Below are 20,594 nucleotides of genomic sequence, written 5' to 3'. Positions count from 1 at the left end.
TACTGATGTCCTTCCTCTACCCTCAACCATCTATTACTGATGTCCATCCTCTACCCTCAACCTCTCCCATCTACTTCTGATGTCCTTCCTCTACCCTCAACCATCTATTACTGATGTTCTTCCTCTACCCTCAACCATCTATTACTGATGTCCTTCCTCTACCCTCAACCATCTATTACTGATGTCCTTCCTCTACCCTCAACCATCTATTACTGATGTCCTTCCTCTACCCTCAACCATCTATTGCTGGTGTCCTTCCTCTACCCTCAACCATCTATTACTGATGTCCTTCCTCTACCCTCAACCATCTATTACTGATGTCCTTCCTCTACACTCAACCATCTATTACTGATGTCCTTCCTCTACCCTCAACCTCTCCCATCTATTACTGATGTCCATCCTCTACCCTCAACCATCTATTACTGATGTCCTTCCTCTACCCTCAACCATCTATTACTGATGTCCATCCTCTACCCTCAACCATCTATTACTGATGTCCTTCCTCTACCCTCAACCTCTCCCATCTATTACTGATGTCCATCCTCTACCCTCAACCATCTATTACTGATGTCCTTCCTCTACCCTCAACCATCTATTACTGATGTCCTTCCTCTACCCTCTCCCATCTATTACTGATGTCCATCCTCTACCCTCAACCATCTATTACTGATGTCCTTCCTCTACCCTCAACCATCTATTACTGATGTCCTTCCTCTACCCTCAACCATCTATTACTGATGTCCTTCCTCTACCCTCAACCATCTATTACTGATGTCCTTCCTCTACCCTCAACCATCTATTACTGATGTCCTTCCTCTACCCTCAACCATCTATTACTGATGTCCTTCCTCTACCCTCAACCATCTATTACTGATGTCCTTCCTCTACACTCAACCATCTATTACTGATGTCCTTCCTCTACCATCTATTACTGATGTCCTTCCTCTACCCTCAACTATCTATTACTGATGTCCTTCCTCTACCCTCTCCCATCTATTACTGATGTCCTTCCTCTACCCTCAACCTCTCCCATCTACTTCTGATGTCCTTCCAGTTTGATTTCTACTTGACATATATTTTTAACTGTGCTGTTTCTAAAATGTTCATGTCCCCCATCTTGTCTTTAAAAAACTTTTAGGTTCTAGATAGGGGTGTACAGATATTATACGATTCATCATATTCAGAGCCACTGTTACCGAGGTCCCTCTCTCTCTCACTCACACACCCCTGATCCATGAAGGCCCTTGTGGAGCATGATGTTGGGCCAGTCTGGACTGTCTCTGTATGCGTCTGACTAACAAGAGGGGATGTGTGATGGTGGTTGATATGAAGTTATTTCCGATGTAAATAAAATCTACAGTATAAACCGTATTTGTTTATTCTGCTAAAAAAAATATTTTTAAAAGCTGTCTAAATGACATCATCATAGCCCCCCCCCCACACCCCTCTTGTCTTCCCTCCCTTCCTCCTTCCTTTTACAGCCCTTCATAGGGGCAACAAGGGCAGCCCAAATGACCATTGCTTTTATTCTCTAAGCGGCCAAAAAAAAAAAAGGCCTGACGAAGAGACAACAGGGAGCACCTTCATCTTGCATTGTTCATCCTGCTGAGCGGGGCTGAGGGAATAAAACATCACGGCCTATATCGAATAGAGAGAGAGACAGAACCAGACAGGACCAGACAGGACCAGGCAGAACCAGACAGAACCAGACAGAACCAGACAGAACCAGAGAGAACCAGACAGAACCAGGCAGAACCAGGCAGAACCAGACAGAACCAGACAGAACCAGGCAGAACCAGACAGAACCATGCAGAACCAGACAGAACCAGAGAGAACCAGGCAGAACCAGGCAGAACCAGACAGAACCAGACAGAACCAGGCAGAACCAGACAGAACCAGGCAGAACCAGACAGAACCAGGCAGAATACAGAGGAGCCTCTCTGCACGCGCAGATCATTTTTTAATCAGACTTCTTTTTTGTAGCTTCTCTGTGTATCCCATATGGTACTCGATGACCTAAAAAGCCTAAAATCATTGATCTATCTTCATAACAGTGAAGCACTAGTGTTTCAGGTTTCTCACCGTGTTAGAAAAGGAGGTGCTTATTACGGGTGTCCTCCAGCACTGATGCCTTATCCTTCACAGCGGTGTTTCAGGCTGAAGTTGTCAAGGGACTGTCTGGACTAAACCGCCCTGAAGCTATCGGCCTCGACAATACCCCTGAGAGATGGTGCTGAACTTATTGTCCCCTGTGTCCCACAGATACGAAACATGCTAGAGTGATCCCTCTCCACAAGAAGGGCAGCCAAACAGACAAGGGCAACTACTCTATATACCTGCATCTATTTTGAGTGTGCGGTCTTAAGTAATTTAAGAAACAGATAAAGGAATATACTAGCAAGAATAATATTTTATATGACCTACGGTCTGGTTTTAGAAAGTCTCACTCCACTGTTGTTTTTGACTGACTTTATCCGGAAAGAACTTGACTTGGGAAAAGTTCTGTGGAATGGTAATGTTTGATCTGCAGAAGGCATTTGACACACTTGATCATAATATTATGCCCTACAAGACAAGGTTTTTAACAGCAGGGTCATTGACTGGGTTAAATCCTATTTAACAGGTCGAGACCAAATGGTGGATGTTAATGGAACATTTTCTAGTGAAAAGAGAATTAGCTGTGGGGTCCCGCAAGGGAGCATTCTTGGCCCACTTCACTTCCTACTGTACATTCATGATATAAAATCAGCATGCTCTTGTGAATTGATTTTGTATGCAAATGACTGCTCTACTGGTGTCCCATAAGAACAATGCCTCAAGATGCAGATAACAAACTTTATATGCATCTTGAAAAAACTTATTTGGTTCCAGAGTAAATCTTGCAAGGACCCCTGGTTTAAGTGTCAACGTGGACATCTCAGAGGTCAAACCAAAAACATCAGTCCTTGGGTGTGAATTGGATAGATACCTGACCAGTGAGACTATGGCCCTGAAGGTTTTAACCAAAACATAAAATTCCTTGCTCAGACTTAAAAATATCTTGACAGTGTCACACTAAAGACCTTGATTATGGGTGCACACCATGGTTCACAGCGGTACAGTTTGGAATATGGTTCTGGTCACTGTGGAGACCACCGACGACCTGCTGGGGCTCCCCTGTGATGGCTCCCTTCCCGTGACCCCTCTGCCTTCCTCACCCAGTCTGGGCTCCCTACCCCTGACCCCTCTGCCTTCCTCACCCAGTCTGGCTCCCTACCCATGACCCCTCTGCCTTCCTCACCCAGTCTGGGCTCCCTACCCATGACCCCGCACCTCTGCCTTCCTCACCCAGTCTGGCTCCCTACCCGTGACCCCTCTGCCTTCCTCACCCAGTCTGGCTCCCTACCTGTGACCCCAAACCTCTGCCTTCCTCACCCAGTCTGGGGACTATCCTCTGGGGCAGAGCTCCCACTTTCATCTGGGGTGCCAAGCATTTTAATCAGCTAGGCTTTCTGGGTAATATTAATTCAACCTGGGCTGGTCCACATATTTATTTCTGACTCAGCCACCAATCACATTATTTTACTGATATTAGAGATGTCACCCAATACTGCAGCAGAGCCAGAGATTCTGATATTGTCTGTTTTAAATTCAAGAGTGTATCTGGGAAGAACACTTTTTGACATACCGGCACTTTTGGCTGGAACAAACTGCCACAACATCTCAAAGCCATGCCGACCATAACTTGAATTAAAAATAATTTCAAAAGCTGGCAAATTTTTTTCTTTATTTAACCAGGCAAGTCAGTTAAGAACAAATTCTTATTTTTAATGACAGCCTGGAAACAGCGGGTTAACTTCCTGTTCAGGGGCAGAACGACAGATTTGTACCTTGTCAGCTCGGGGGTTTGAACTTGCAACCTTCCGGTTACTAGTCCAACGCTCTAACCACTAGGCTACCCTGCCACCTCTACACTCTAACCACAAGGCTACCTGTCACCTCTACACTCTAACCACTAGGCTACCCTGCCGCCCCGATGATCGAGCAATATAACAATTTAGCATGTTTTGTATCTATGTAATGTGTCTGTATCTACAGTTGAAGTCGGAAGTTTACATACACCTTAGCCAAATGCATTTAACCTCAGTTTATCACAATTCCTGACCTTTAATCATAGTAATGTAATGTAATGTATCTATGTAATGTATCTATATCTATGTAATGTATCTATGTAATGTATCTATATCTATGTAATGTATCTATGTAATGTATCTATATCTATGTAATGTATCTGTATCTATGTAATGTCTCTATGTAATGTAGCTGTATCTATGTAATGTATCTGTATCTATGTAATGTAGCTGTATCTATGTAATGTATCTGTATCTATGTAATGTATCTATGTAATGTATCTGTATCTATGTAATGTATCTGTATCTATGTAATGTATCTGTATCTATGTAATGTATCTGTATCTATGTAATGTATCTGTATCTATGTAATGTATCTATTTAATGTATCTGTATCTATGTAATGTATCTGTATCTATGTATCTGTATCTATGTAATGTATCTATATCTATGTAATGTATCTATGTAATGTATCTATATCTATGTAATGTATCTGTATCTATGTAATGTATCTATGTAATGTATCTGTATCTATGTAATGTATCTGTATCTATGTAATGTATCTGTATCTATTTAATGTATCTGTATCTATGTAATGTATCTATGTAATGTATCTATGTAATGTATCTGTATCTATGTAATGTATCTGTATCAATGTAATGTATCTATGTAATGTATCTATGTAATGTATCTATGTAATGTATCTGTATCTATGTAATGTATCTATGTAATGTATCTGTATCTATGTAATGTATCTGTATCTATGTAATGTATCTGTATCTATGTAATGTATCTGTATCTATGTAATGTATGTATGTAATGTATCTGTATCTATGTAATGTATCTGTATCTATGTAATGTATCTATGTAATGTATCTGTATCTATGTAATGTATCTGTATCTATGTAATGTATCTGTATCTATGTAATGTATCTATGTAATGTATCTATGTAATGTATCTATGTAATGTATCTGTATCTATGTAATGTATGTATGTAATGTATCTGTATCTATTTAATGTATCTGTATCTATGTAATGTATCTGTATCTATGTAATGTATCTATGTAATGTATCTGTATCTATGTAATGTATCTGTATCTATGTAATGTATCTATGTAATGTATCTGTATCTATGTAATGTATCTGTATCTATGTAATGTATCTATGTAATGTATCTGTATCTATGTAATGTATCTGTATCTATGTAATGTATCTGTATCTATGTAATGTATCTGTATCTATTTAATGTATCTGTATCTATGTAATGTATGTATGTAATGTATCTATGTAATGTATCTGTATCTATGTAATGTATGTATGTAATGTATCTGTATCTATGTAATGTATCTGTATCTATGTAATGTATCTATGTAATGTATCTATGTAATGTATCTGTATCTATGTAATGTATGTATGTAATGTATCTGTATCTATGTAATGTATCTATGTAATGTATGTATGTAATGTATCTGTATCTATGTAATGTATCTGTATCTATGTAATGTATCTATGTAATGTATCTGTATCTATGTAATGTATCTGTATCTATGTAATGTATCTGTACCTATGTAATGTATCTGTATCTATGTAATGTATCTGTATCTATGTAATGTATCTATGTAATGTATCTGTATCTATGTAATGTATCTGTATCTATGTAATGTATCTGTATCTATGTAATGTATCTATGTAATGTATCTGTATCTATGTAATGTATCTGTATCTATGTAATGTATCTGTATCTATGTAATGTATGTATGTAATGTAGCTATGTAATGTATCTGTATCTATGTAATGTATGTATGTAATGTATCTATGTAATGTATCTATGTCATTTAGGGACCACAGTGGAAATAAGAATATCTTGTTTGTGATATCCCCATCATGTTTTTCAAATGTATATACTGTGTGCATATGTGTTTGTTTTTAAAACTGGCAAATAAACTCAATCAATCAATGGAAAATTCAATCATTCGCATGACAAGCGGTACCGGAGTGTCTAGTCTAGGTCCAAGAGGCTTCTAAACAACAAGCCATAAGACTCCTGAACATCTAATCGTATGGCTACCCCCCCCCCCCGGCCTTATTGCTTAATTAAAACACCCATTAAGAAAAAGATTTACCGCAATGACCTTAACTAACCGGTGCCCTCTGCACATTGATTCTGTACCAGTAACCCTCCTGTATATAGTCTAGCTATTGCTATTTTACTGTTGCTTTTTAACTACTTGTTAATTTTATTTCTTATTCTTGTATTTTTTTAACTGCATCGTTGATTAGGTGAATGCACCAATTTGTAAGTCGCTCTGGATAAGAGCGTCTGCTAAATGACTTAAATGTAAATGTAAATTAGGGGCTTGTAAAGTAAGCATTTCACTGTTGTATTCGGCGCACGTGACTTAATAAAGTTTGATTTGAAATAACGTAATAATGATCAACCATTAAATCAAAATATATTGACAATTCACTGCAATATATTCCAAACTGTACCGCTGTAATTTTGAACATGGATGCCATTTGAGATTGAACAGTGACGGGGAAGAGGTTGGCTCTCTTCTATGCATAACGATGTGAATGAACAACTCGTCACAGTGGAAGACCTGCAGACAGTCTTGTTTTATACCTCGGTGCGTCGAGCCGCTGTGACGTGAAAAACGCATGGAATATTTCCTGTTGGCCAACACATTAGCCGCTGTGCTGGGGAGGGTTTCCACTAGTGGATATATCGTTTCAAAAAATATATATATATTTGTTTAATACTTATTTAATGTTAGGCTTAACGTTAGCAGTGTGGTTTAGCTTTATGTTTAGGTTTAAAAATCACATTTTAAGATGAGAAATGTGAGAAATGAGCGGGGTCTATGACTGGTAACTAGTGACAGACTGTGTTGGAGCTTGTTATCTACGAATCAACTATAAAGGCGTTACCGGTAAGTTTATAACACGTTTCCTAATGTTTAAATGATTTACTTAATCGTTTACAAGCAGGTAAAACCGACAAGAGTACGACAAAACAACAAAAAGATGACGTTAAACGTTTTTTTTGTTTTACAGTCAGCGAGTACAAACTTTTTTTGGCATGTTGTTTTTATTTATTTATTTGATTCAGCTTCTAACTTTACAACATGTTAGTTTGTTTGACAGAATGACTTCCGGACAAGATGACCTTATCTTTTCTCCGGAGTCAACCATCACCTCCTTGTTGGCTAGCTCCGGACACCTGAGAGGCACCTTAAGGGACAACGATCCGTCTCTCACCGGCATCAGATACCGGGACCGGGACTATGAATCGGCTACTGAGGCCCTGGAAGCCTACATTGCAGACTTTGACAGAAGCCTGCACACTTCTGAAACTTCTTCCGGGAGTCTGCAGCTCCAGAAAAACCTGATAAGTTCTGCTCTGCCCAGAACCGAGTTCAGGAATAAAGATGGTAAAGATTTAGGTTTTTGTCATCGATTATGAAATGCTTCACTTTTATTTGTCCAAGCTGTTTGAATATGGTGATAAAACATAATACTTTTATCAAGTGGTACTTGGATCTTAATTAATGTACAATAATTAACCACTTTGATTGTATATCATATAATAGTCTTGTCCATGGTTCCCAGTTCTTAGAGAGAGACTAACAGACCGGGAGCTGGACTTCCTGAATCTTCCCGTGGGTTCTGGTCACCGTGGAACCTCAGACTGCATCAGCCTGACCACCGACGATCTGTTGGTGCTCCCCTGTGATGGCTCCCTACCCGTGACTCGCACCTCTGCCTTCCTCACCCAGTCTGGGGACTACCCCCCGGGGCAGAGCTCCTACTCTAACTCCTGGTCCTCTAGGAGGCCTAGGCCTAACAGCAGCTCTCATATTAAACGCTGCCTGCACTACTCTGCCCCTCACAACACTCCTCACAAGCTGTACCAGTCCAGAGCTAGAACTCAAGCAGAGGAAACCCAAAAGAAAGATCCCTTCCCAGGCCCCAGAGTGAAGGGGAGCCTACGGCCCCAGCATGGTCTCTACCACCAGACCACAGACTCCCCTGGTCCTTTCTCCTCCCACCACGATTACCCTCGCTGGCTGACCAGCCAAAAGTCAGAGATGGATTTCTCTGGGGTCACCAGCGTTCCTGACCTGAAGTACCCCGCCTGGCTCCAGGAGTGTGACAATGTTCCCAAAGACATTCCCACCACTAATATAGACTTCTCAGAGTCTCGTAAGAAGACACAGCATAGGGGCTGGGGCCCGACCCAGACCGTGCCTCCCTCCCCTAGACCTCCCTCCTGGCTGGGCGAGCTGGAGGCTTCCTATGAGGAGCTACAGGAAGGACAGCAGGATAGTAACGGCGGACATCTTGAGGATGTCTCTGGTTCTGATGATGACAGGCAACAACTTCTCAGAGGAGAGGCTGATCACAGGACACTGAGGGAGTTTAGACTACGGTTTGCAGAGCGGCTAGCTTTAGCTGCAGAGGGAGAACGGAGCACTGATTTCGACGAGCTCTTCAGAGGTAAAAATTAAACATTCTGCGTGTCTAAACAACACCCAGGGTTTGTATTCATTTGTCCAGACTTAGTCCTCAGTTTACAGTTACACTGGTATTTTCACGTGTATTGTAAAAGTTGCATAAGAGCCACTGTGTTTCTTCACAGGTGATAAGATTGAGAGTTTGATCTTGAAAGCAGAGAAGGTCCTTAACTCACCTTCACTAGGCCTGACCAGCCAGCTGCAGAAGGACACGGGACACAGCCCTGGTGGCTCAGAGGATGTCCTAGAGGCTGATCGCTCTTGGGACAACCCTGCCATCACATTGTGAGTGCTAGTCAAAAGTGGTGACACGTACGAATACAAAACGAATAATAATATATAATAATAATAATAATATATATGCCATTTAGCAGACGCTTTTATCCAAAGCGACTTACAGTCATGTGTGCATACATTCTACGTATGGGTGGTCCCGGGGATCGAACCCACTACCCTGGCGTTACAAGCGCCATGCTCTACCAACTTAAGTAGGATATGTTTTTTTTTAATGTACTTTTAGAAAACTCAACTATTATTGAGCTATAATTTCACAGAAGGTTTTGCTAAATTATCTGCTTCTCTCCCTCTGCAGTAAATCTCCAGTACCTGTAGAGGGAGCAGAAGACACACTGATTACCACAGAGATTTTGAGAGACAGGAAAGACGAGGTCTGTACAAAATGCTCCTTGCTGAGATGATTCCTTAGTCCATGTAAAGTTTTAACTAAGAATTCTGATTTGAGAGATGGATATGTTGTACCTCAGAGCCATGAACTTGAATCCTAACTCCCCCCCATCTTACATGTTGTGCTTGTGCAGGCTGCCTCAGGCTCATGTTCGTCGGGCTACAGCAGCAGGAAACACCCTGGTCCGGTGGAGGCCCTCAAACAAATGCTGTTTAGCCTTCAAGCTGTGGAGCAACAAGTCAGTCTGGAGAATGAAAAGGAAGTAACCCCGGAGAATGGAACAGAAAAGGAAGTAACCCCGGAGAATGGAACAGAAAAGGAAGTAACCCCGGAGAATGGTTCAACACCAACGTTGGAGGACGGCACACAACCACAGATGATAATGGTACTGAGAATGAGATGAATGATGTGTAGACTTCAACTAATTTGGTTTCTAGTTAGGAATCTATTTTTCCTGACATAACTGATGTGAACCAGAGCAGTGACACCATTGTCTGAATTACAGAGGTCCGATGACTATGACACTGCACTCGGTGGACAATCATTAAAGAGGTACAATACTTACACAAATAGATACATTTGGAATAAGACAGTAGACTAAATTTATATTTTATTTTAAAAGACCCATGATAGTCTTGTCACATAAAATCGATTAAATAACGATCTTGATTTGTTTCAGGGCCTTGCATCACCTTGGGAGATTGAAGAGTCTAGTTGAAGACTCAGCTGGCGGGAAGGCCACATCACAGGAAGGGAAATACTCGTAGAAGACCGGCCATATCTTCCTAAAAGAGGACTTGCATCGGTGTGTTGGTTACGTGAAGATGGTCTGCAAAGCAGAATGTCTCGGTCTTGATTTGGACACTGAACATGGAGGGGCCAAACCAGTGAAATCTCAATGACAGGGGTAATTTCAGTGTCTTGATTATTCAAACATTATTATTTATTTATTATTCCAACAGCACAATAATAGTCTGACATTTAACTACTCTTAATAGCCTAATGTTTGTATTGTGTATATAACAGTTTATATTTTATATCTCAAGTGCACATAACATCTTGTGAATTCAGTAACGCCTTATAAAGGCAGTAAGATCTCACAGAAACCTGTTTTTAATAAAATGAACGTTCACAACAACATGCTTGTTTAGTTGTCTGTTTTTATATAGTGACTTTTAGAGAATCCACAACGGTCGGAAACCGATTTGTCTGATGAATATATATATAATAATAATAATATATGCCATTTAGCAGACGCTTTTATCCAAAGCGACTTAGTCATGTGTGCATACATTCTACGTATGGGTGGTCCCGGGAATCGAACCCACTACCCTGGCGTTACAAGCGCCATGCTCTACCAACTGAGCTACAGAAGGACCATCATTTAATTTGCATCGAGTGAAGTTAATTCTAAAGACTAGTTTCATGGCGAGCGGAACATGATTTGTTATGCAGTGTGTTTACCAGACTTGTGTGTCCAGGTAACTCATTAAAGTAAAAAGATCTGGGCCAGTACCCACAAAACATCAGGTCCCAGCTGATCCCAGATCAGCACTCCTACTCTGAGGTGAGTCTGTTCAGACTTCTCCAGTGGTCAGCCTAATAATGTGAGAGGAAATGCATGTAGAAGATCACACCGGGATACTCTGACACGTCATTACTCACCCCAGCTACGTATGTAGCTAACTTCTCTGCGTTGGCTTCCATAATGCTGTAAGTTTGGATGATTCCAATGTTCTGAGATCTATTGCCCATATTTGGGTCTAGTGAGGTATAACTCGTATTCCATTGGTTGTTGTATTTAGAATCCAGTTGATTTTTTTATCCCCCGACACTAAAAAGATCCATAACGACAGGAGAAAACACACTGATCCAGGACTATCTACAAATTATTTATTGTCACAATCCACAAGCGATTATACACACATACATGATTAAACAAACAGCCCTTGATCAGGAGTTGTGGTACGGAGAAAAGCAAGAGAAGGTTCCACTTCTGCATGGTGTCGGCCTCGGGACAGATGCATTGGCCTCTCAAAAGTTTCAAATTCTCACAACAACCAGTTCAGATTTTAAAGCCACAACTTCTCTACTACATCAAATATAACATGGTCTCTCACATTGACTGAACACCACGTGCCGGTAAGGAATGAGTTGGATTTTATTCTAATTGTTAATATCCTATTATGATTTTCCAAAGCCCTGTTTCATCCATGATATGTTGTTGGCTGCCTTAGGTCAATACAAAGTATTACAATTATTTAAGGCGAACGCTACTGTAGAACACATCGGCTTCAATAGTGTGATGCTGCATTAAAATGCTTCCCTCCAATGAGGAACCTTTCCCTCGAGGCCTTTAAATTTCGACCAATCAGGATTTCTGCGCCAGTAAAGTGCTGAGTTTGATCTTTCCGTCCATGGATGCGGTGAGGCAGGTGCCACAGTCCATGGCAGAGCACCAGTCCACTGTGACCACAGGGGCCTTGTGGCCCCCCAACGGTAGAACCTTCTCCAGGCCACTATCACTGGAGCTGTTTAGCTGGTGAAGACAAGAGACACACACACACACACTTAGTCAGGGCAACAGCAACAAAAAAAACAACTCCCTTGCCTTGTTCGTACTCACACTTGTCAATAGCTACTTTTAAAATCGAGGAAAAATGCATTTACTATGACTACGTCTTTAAGATGGAATCCCCATGGTAAACCCGGGAACATTTGTTATTGTTTTGTTCCTGAAAGGAGGAGGAGCCTCTAAGGTCAAAGACTCAGTGATGATGTCAGAGGGAAAACAAGCTTGTTGTTTCAAAAACATGGCCGTTTCACCACTCTGTATTCCAGCTTTAAGATGGACTAAGTCGCTCTGGATAAGAGTGTTCTGCTAAAATGACTTTTGTACATGTTGTGTTGGTGCTATACTTACTACACACAGATATTCTGCTTATTGTGTGAGTGGGAGAGGCTCCACTGGCCCGTCACTAAAACACATCTCCTGCATGACATCCAGTCTTAATGAGATCTGTTCACTTCTCAGCAGAGACTATAATATATATATATATATATATATATATATATATATACATAAAACGGGTCACAGCCTCAGGAGCAGCTGATGTTCCGTTCCATTACTCGTGGTGTTAAATTCATGTGGTAGTCGACAAATAATAGGTTTCATTCTCAATGCAGGATATTTTCGTATTAGTGATGGGTGAACAGCCACACACACAGACACACAGACACAGACACAGACACAGACACAGACACACACACACACACACACACACACACACACACACACACACACACACACACACACACACACACACACACACACACACACACACACACACACACACACACACACACAATAGCCTTCCACTTAGCCTCCATTGTGAGCGATCCTGCGAGCTGTATGTAAGTGGGAGTGTTGTCCTAATTCAACTTTGAATGAGGCGTAGTAGTGCCTTTTCAGCCCTCCAAACTAAGCGAATCGAGTTGCTGACTTCCTACCGAGTGATACTCAAAACTCCCATGAAGCTCTGCGACCCAAGGCTCGAAAATTGGATACCACTGATCTAGCATATGCTCCGAACGCCTGCAGCAGACATCAGAAAAATGTTGTAACAGAAAAATAAACCTGGTTAAAACTGTACATACAGTAAGTTTATATATATATTTTTTTGCATTTGTGAAATTATTTTGATGTGATATGGAAGTGAAAAGGTTTTATGTTTCTATAATCATATCGTACATTGAGAATCGACTGACGTTTTGATGGCTGTTTTGGCTTGTCCGTGCCAGTCTCCCTCTAAACATAACATATAAGGTCATTGGATGTTAAGGAATAACATCTCACTCAAGTAAATCATTTATAAAATCTCGCCTAGCTGTTTAAAAAAAATCTCAATATCAAATCATTTCTAGGTAACAATTAAGTACCTTACTGTTAATTACAATGCTTCTTAGCAAAGAGAAATTTCTCAAAGCAAGAAATTTGCTAGGACCCTTTTTACCAAAACTCTTTTCAAACAGCCCTTACACTAAAAGAGCATTATGGTAATTTTAAAAAACTATTTCATATTATTATTCCAAACTCATAGTAGAAATATTTATTAGGTACACCCATCTAGTACCAGGTCGGACCACACATTTGCCTCCAGAACAGCTTGCATTCTTTGGGGAATGGAAACGTTGCTCAATTTGGTATCAAGGGACCGAATGCATGCAAGGAAAACATTCCCCACACCATCACACCACCGCCATCAGCCTGTACTGTTGACACCAGTCAGGATGAGGCCATGGATGCCAAATCCTGACTCTGCCATCAGCAACACACAACAGGAACTGGGATTTGTCGGACCAGGCCATGTTTTTTCCTCTCCTCAATGGTCCAGTGTTGGTGATGCCCACTGGAGCCTCTCGTTCTTGTTAGCTGATAGGAGCCCCGGTGTGGTCGTCTGCTGCAAATAGCCAATCCGTGACGAGGATGAGTTGTACTGCACCGATATTTGCTTGTTTTTGGCTCGCCTGTTAGCTTGGGATCTACATGCGCCTTCACTGCTGAGCTGACTCTAGCAGCGGCTTCGTCGTCGAGTTCGGCTCCTTTCCCTCTCTCTGGATCTGACGGGGCTCTGTCTACTGTGGGAGGTCAGGACCTGACGGGGCTCTGTCTACTGTGGGAGGTCTGGACCTGACGGGGCTCTGTCTACTGTGGGAGGTCTGGACCTGACGGGGCTCTGTCTACTGTGGGAGGTCTGGATCTGACGGGGCTCTGTCTACTGTGGGAGGTCTGGACCTGACGGGGCTCTGTCTACTGTGGGAGGTCTGGACCTGACGGGGCTCTGTCTACTGTGGGAGGTCTGGACCCGACGGGGCTCTGTCTACTGTGGGAGGTCTGGACCCGACGGGGCTCTGTCTACTGTGGGAGGTCTGGACCCGACAGGGCTCTGTCTACTGTGGGAGGTCTGGACCTGACGGGGCTCTGTCTACTGTGGGAGGTCTGGACCTGACGGGGCTCTGTCTACTGTGGGAGGTCTGGACCTGACGGGGCTCTGTCTACTGTGGGAGGTCTGGACCTGACGGGGCTCTGTCTGCTGTGGGAGGTCTGGATCTGACGGGGCTCTGTCTACTGTGGGAGGTCTGGACCTGACGGGGCTCTGTCTACTGTGGGAGGTCTGGATCTGACGGGGCTCTGTCTGCTGTGGGAGGTCTGGATCTGACGGGGCTCTGTCTACTGTGGGAGGTCTGGATCTGACGGGGCTCTGTCTACTGTGGGAGGTCTGGATCTGACGGGGCTCTGTCTACTGTGGGAGGTCTGGACCTGACGGGGCTCTGTCTACTGTGGGAGGTCTGGACCTGACGGGGCTCTGTCTACTGTGGGAGGTCTGGACCTGACGGGGCTCTGTCTACTGTGGGAGGTCTGGACCTGACGGGGCTCTGTCTACTGTGGGAGGTCTGGACCTGACGGGGCTCTGTCTACTGTGGGAGGTCTGGACCTGACGGGGCTCTGTCTACTGTGGGAGGTCAGGACCTGACGGGGCTCTGTCTACTGTGGGAGGTCTGGACCTGACGGGGCGCTGTCTACTGTGGGAGGTCAGGACCTGACGGGGCTCTGTCTACTGTTGGAGGTCAGGACCTGACGGGGCTCTGCCTGCTGTGGGAGGTCTGGACCTGACGGGGCTCTGTCTACTGTGGGAGGTCTGGACCTGACGGGGCTCTGTCTACTGTGGGAGGTCTGGACCTGACGGGGCTCTGTCTACTGTGGGAGGTCTGGACCTGACGGGGCGCTGTCTACTGTGGGAGGTCAGGACCTGACGGGGCTCTGTCTACTGTTGGAGGTCAGGACCTGACGGGGCTCTGCCTGCTGTGGGAGGTCAGGACCTGACGGGGCTCTGTCTACTGTGGGAGGTCAGGACCTGACGGGGCTCTGTCTACTGTGGGAGGTCTGGACCTGACGGGGCGCTGTCTACTGTGGGAGGTCAGGACCTGACGGGGCTCTGTCTACTGTGGGAGGTCTGGATCTGACGGGGCTCTGTCTGCTGTGGGAGGTCTGGACCTGACGGGGCTCTGTCTACTGTGGGAGGTCAGGACCTGACGGGGCTCTGTCTACTGTGGGAGGTCTGGACCTGACAGGGCTCTGTCTACTGTGGGGTCAGGTCAGGGGAGGTCTGGATCTGACGGGGCTCTGTCTACTGTGGGAGGTCTGGACCTGACGGGGCTCTGTCTACTGTGGGAGGTCAGGACCTGACGGGGCTCTGCCTACTGTGGGAGGTCTGGACCTGACGGGGCTCTGCCTACTGTGGGAGGTCTGGACCTGACGGGGCTCTGTCTACTGTGGGAGGTCAGGACCTGACGGGGCTCTGTCTACTGTGGGAGGTCTGGACCTGACGGGGCTCTGTCTACTGTGGGAGGTCTGGACCTGACAGGGCTCTGTCTACTGTGGGAGGTCTGGACCTGACGGGGCTCTGTCTACTGTGGGAGGTCTGGACCTGACGGGGCTCTGTCTACTGTGGGAGGTCTGGACCTGACGGGGCTCTGTCTACTGTGGGAGGTCTGGACCTGACGGGGCTCTGTCTACTGTGGGAGGTCAGGACCTGACGGGGCTCTGTCTACTGTGGGAGGTCAGGACCTGACGGGGCTCTGTCTACTGTGGGAGGTCTGGACCTGACGGGGCGCTGTCTACTGTGGGAGGTCAGGACCTGACGGGGCTCTGTCTACTGTTGGAGGTCAGGACCTGACGGGGCTCTGCCTGCTGTGGGAGGTCAGGACCTGACGGGGCTCTGTCTACTGTGGGAGGTCTGGACCTGACGGGGCTCTGTCTACTGTGGGAGGTCTGGACCTGACGGGGCTCTGTCTACTGTGGGAGGTCTGGACCTGACGGGGCGCTGTCTACTGTGGGAGGTCAGGACCTGACGGGGCTCTGCCTGCTGTTGGAGGTCAGGACCTGACGGGGCTCTGCCTGCTGTGGGAGGTCAGGACCTGACGGGGCTCTGTCTACTGTGGGAGGTCAGGACCTGACGGGGCTCTGTCTACTGTGGGAGGTCAGGACCTGACGGGGCTCTGTCTACTGTGGGAGGTCTGGACCTGACGGGGCGCTGTCTACTGTGGGAGGTCAGGACCTGACGGGGCTCTGTCTACTGTGGGAGGTCTGGACCTGACGGGGCTCTGACTACTGTGGGAGGTCAGGACCTGACGGGGCTCTGTCTACTGTTGGAGGTCAGGACCTGACGGGGCGCTGCCTGCTGTGGGAGGTCTGGATCTGACGGGGCTCTGTCTACTGTGGGAGGTCTGGATCTGACGGGGCTCTGTCTGCTGTGGGAGGTCTGGACCTGACGGGGCTCTGTCTACTGTGGGAGGTCAGGACCTGACGGGGCTCTGTCTACTGTGGGAGGTCTGGACCTGACAGGGCTCTGTCTACTGTGGGAGGTCAGGACCTGACGGGGCTCTGACTACTGTGGGAGGTCAGGACCTGACGGGGCTCTGTCTACTGTTGGAGGTCAGGACCTGACGGGGCGCTGCCTGCTGTGGGAGGTCTGGATCTGACGGGGCTCTGTCTACTGTGGGAGGTCTGGACCTGACGGGGCTCTGTCTACTGTGGGAGGTCTGGAGCTGACGGGGCTCTGTCTACTGTGGGAGGTCTGGACCTGACGGGGCTCTGTCTACTGTGGGAGGTCTGGACCTGACGGGGCTCTGTCTACTGTGGGAGGTCAGGACCTGACGGGGCTCTCTCTACTGTGGGAGGTCTGGACCTGACGGGTCTCTGACTACTGTGGGAGGTCTGGATCTGACGGGGCTCTGACTACTGTGGGAGGTCTGGACCTGACGGGGCTCTGTCTACTGTGGGAGGTCTGGACCTGACGGGGCTCTGTCTACTGTGGGAGGTCAGGACCTGACGGGGCTCTGTCTACTGTGGGAGGTCTGGACCTGACGGGGCTCTGACTACTGTGGGAGGTCTGGATCTGACGGGGCTCTGACTACTGTGGGAGGTCTGGACCTGACGGGGCTCTGTCTACTGTGGGAGGTCTGGACCTGACGGGGCTCTGTCTACTGTGGGAGGTCTGGACCTGACGGGGCTCTGTCTACTGTGGGAGGTCAGGACCTGACGGGGCTCTGTCTACTGTGGGAGGTCAGGACCTGACGGGGCTCTGTCTACTGTGGGAGGTCTGGACCTGACGGGGCTCTGACTACTGTGGGAGGTCTGGATCTGACGGGGCTCTGACTACTGTGGGAGGTCTGGACCTGACGGGGCTCTGTCTACTGTGGGAGGTCTGGACCTGACGGGGCTCTGTCTACTGTGGGAGGTCTGGACCTGACGGGGCTCTGTCTACTGTGGGAGGTCTGGACCTGACGGGGCTCTGTCCACTGTGGGAGGTCTGGACCTGACGGGGCGCTGCCAGCCTATGCTATCCTTCATCTCATGGGCCCATGAAAGGTGTGAGGGGCAGGAATGGGCGGACTTCTCCTTCCCCGGCCGTTCAATGGTGAGAAATGCCTCAGTCTCTGGAGCAAAAACGTTGTGCTACACAGGAGCCCGAGTACAGGACATCAATACGCTGCTCCCAGACATTATAAACCTGCACCAGGACATCAATAAGCTGCTCCCAGACATTATAAACCTGCATCAGGACATCAATAAGCTGCTCCCAGACATTATAAACCTGCACCAGGACATCAATAAGCTGCTCCCAGACATTATAAACCTACATCAGGACATCAATAACCTGCATCAGGACATCAATAACCTGCATCAGGACATCAATAAGCTGCTCCCAGACATTATAAACCTGCATCAGGACATCAATAAGCTGCTCCCAGACATTATAAACCTGCATCAGGACATCAATAAGCTGCTCCCAGACATTATAAACCTACATCAGGACATCAATAACCTGCATCAGGACATCAATAAGCTGCTCCCAGACATTATATAAACCTGCATCAGGAAATGTAGTCGATCATAGTTCATGTGTGATTCAATGACATTATGAAGGGAAGCACAGAACAGCTGAAGATGGACTTTAAACAACTGATTGGGTCTTTGCTTGACACCAACAAACACCCCATAATATCTGTCCCTCTGTCCTCCCTAAATCGTGGCATTGAACGGTTCAGCAGACTGTTATCCCTCCATAACAGACAACCAGACTATTACAGTTCTGTGGGTGTAACGTTTAGTGACCATTATGATACCTTCTGGAAACAAAACGTGTTTTATAAGGAGGATGGAATCAAACCAAATCATCTGGGTTCCTGGATCCTTTCACAGCGTTATGAGGAGGATGGAATCAACCCAAATCATCTGGGTTCCTAGATCCTTTCACAGCGTTATGAGGATGGAATCAACCCAAATCATCTGGGTTCCTAGATCCTTTCACAGCGTTATGAGGAGGATGGAATCAACCCAAATCATCTGGGTTCCTAGATCCTTTCACAGCGTTATGAGGAGGATGGAATCAACCCAAATCATCTGGGTTCCTAGATCCTTTCACAGCGTTATGAGGAGGATGGAATCAACCCAAATCATCTGGGTTCCTAGATCCTTTCACAGCGTTATGAGGATGGAATCAACCCAAATCATCTGGGTTCCTAGATCCTTTCACAGCATTATAAGGCTGAGTTGAGACAATGACTTCCTAATGACCCAAGCCCAGCTCAGATAATCCCCACCATTGGATCACGGAGTTGTCATAATGCTTCAGCAAATGTACATTATCCCAGGAAGACACAATGTAAGAAACCTAATGCATGTCCCTCTAACTGCACTGAATGCCTCTGCTGATCCCACAGCTATTGTGTGCAGTAATCATGTGCCTACGAACCTGACTTACACTGTTAGCACTGAGGCGGTTTGCCCAAGCAGGAAGTCCACTGTTAGCACTGAGGCGGTTTGCCCAAGCAGGAAGTCCACTGTTAGCACTGAGGCGGTTTGCCCAAGCAGGAAGTCCACTGTTAGCACTGAGGCGGTTTGCCCAAGCAGGAAGTCCACTGTTAGCACTGAGGCGGTTTGCCCAAGCAGGAAGTCCACTGTTAGCACTGAGGCGGTTTGCCCAAGCAGGAAGTCCACTGTTAGCACTGAGGCGGTTTGCCCAAGCAGGAAGTCCACTGTTAGCACTGAGGCGGTTTGCCCAAGCAGGAAGTCCACTGTTAGCACTGAGGCGGTTTGCCCAAGCAGGAAGTCCACTGTTAGCACTGAGGCGGTTTGCCCAAGCAGGAAGTCCACTGTTAGCACTGAGGCGGTTTGCCCAAGCAGGAAGTCCACTGTTAGCACTGAGGCGGTTTGCCCAAGCAGGAAGTCCACTGTTAGCACTGAGGCGGTTTGCCCAAGCAGGAAGTCCACTGTTAGCACTGAGGCGGTTTGCCCAAGCAGGAAGTCCACTGTTAGCACTGAGGCGGTTTGCCCAAGCAGGAAGTCCACTGTTAGCACTGAGGCGGTTTGCCCAAGCAGGAAGTCCACTGTTAGCACTGAGGCGGTTTGCCCAAGCAGGAAGTCCACTGTTAGCACTGAGGCGGTTTGCCCAAGCAGGAAGTCCACTGTTAGCACTGAGGCGGTTTGCCCAAGCAGGAAGTCCACTGTTAGCACTGAGGCGGTTTGCCCAAGCAGGAAGTCCACTGTTAGCACTGAGGCGGTTTGCCCAAGCAGGAAGTCCACTGTTAGCACTGAGGCGGTTTGCCCAAGCAGGAAGTCCACTGTTAGCACTGAGGCGGTTTGCCCAAGCAGGAAGTCCACTGTTAGCACTGAGGCGGTTTGCCCAAGCAGGAAGTCCACTGTTAGCACTGAGGCGGTTTGCCCAAGCAGGAAGTCCACTGTTAGCACTGAGGCTTTAACATGAGTAAAGTTCAGGGCTACAACAAAACATTGTGAAACATCTGGGGAGGTTTGAGAGCCACTGCTCTAAAACAGCCTTACCTTAGGTTTAATTAAACATGTCCTAAATGACACCCTATTCCTTACATAGTACGCTACTACACCTATGGGCCCTGGTCAAAAGTAGTGCACTATATAGGGAATAGGGTTCCATAGGACTCTGGTCAAAAGTAGTGCACTATATAGGGAATAGGGTTCCATAGAACTCTGGTCAAAAGTAGTGCACTATATAGGGAATAGGGTTCCATAGGACTCTGGTCAAAAGTAGTGCACTATATAGGGAATAGGGTTCCATAGGGCTCTGGTCTAAAGTAGTGCACTATATAGGGAATAGGGTTCCATAGGACTCTGGTCAAAAGTAGTGCACTATATAGGGAATAGGGTTCCATAGGACTCTGGTCAAAAGTAGTGCACTATATAG

General features: G+C 46.1%; 2 protein-coding genes across 5 annotated transcripts in view; one reads left to right on the top strand and one right to left on the bottom strand.

Annotated features, from left to right (window-relative positions):
- Window positions 1-6,771: 6,771 nt before the first annotated feature.
- Window positions 6,772-16,521, top strand: lg16h18orf54 (linkage group 16 C18orf54 homolog). Of its 3 annotated transcripts, XM_046305247.1 has the most exons (8): window positions 6,772-7,040; window positions 7,243-7,541; window positions 7,720-8,607; window positions 8,750-8,909; window positions 9,217-9,292; window positions 9,443-9,694; window positions 9,815-9,861; window positions 9,989-10,442. In XM_046305247.1, the coding sequence occupies exons 2-8, from the start codon at window positions 7,256-7,258 to the stop codon at window positions 10,074-10,076; spliced, it is 1,797 nt and encodes a 598-aa protein (XP_046161203.1). In that variant the 5' UTR covers window positions 6,772-7,040; window positions 7,243-7,255; the 3' UTR covers window positions 10,077-10,442. The 3 variants fall into 3 exon arrangements, 1 of the variants encoding a protein (XP_046161203.1); XR_006832452.1 differs by lacking the exons at window positions 9,443-9,694; window positions 9,815-9,861; window positions 9,989-10,442 and adding an exon at window positions 16,425-16,521 and having other exon boundaries at window positions 9,217-9,377; XR_006832451.1 differs by lacking the exons at window positions 9,443-9,694; window positions 9,815-9,861; window positions 9,989-10,442 and adding an exon at window positions 13,962-14,090 and having other exon boundaries at window positions 9,217-9,377.
- Window positions 11,189-20,594, bottom strand: part of wdr91 (WD repeat domain 91) — a 42,868-nt gene continuing 33,462 nt past the window's right edge. For both annotated transcript variants that reach the window (XM_046305228.1, XM_046305230.1), the window contains one exon: window positions 11,189-11,848. In XM_046305228.1, coding sequence (XP_046161184.1) covers window positions 11,681-11,848 — 168 coding nt within the window. In that variant the 3' untranslated portion in view covers window positions 11,189-11,680. The remainder of the gene's footprint in view (window positions 11,849-20,594) is intronic.

The sequence above is a fragment of the Oncorhynchus gorbuscha genome, linkage group LG16 (genome assembly GCF_021184085.1).
Source record: "Oncorhynchus gorbuscha isolate QuinsamMale2020 ecotype Even-year linkage group LG16, OgorEven_v1.0, whole genome shotgun sequence".
Classification (NCBI taxonomy): domain Eukaryota; kingdom Metazoa; phylum Chordata; class Actinopteri; order Salmoniformes; family Salmonidae; genus Oncorhynchus; species Oncorhynchus gorbuscha.
This window is presented reverse-complemented; position numbering and strand designations above follow the sequence as displayed.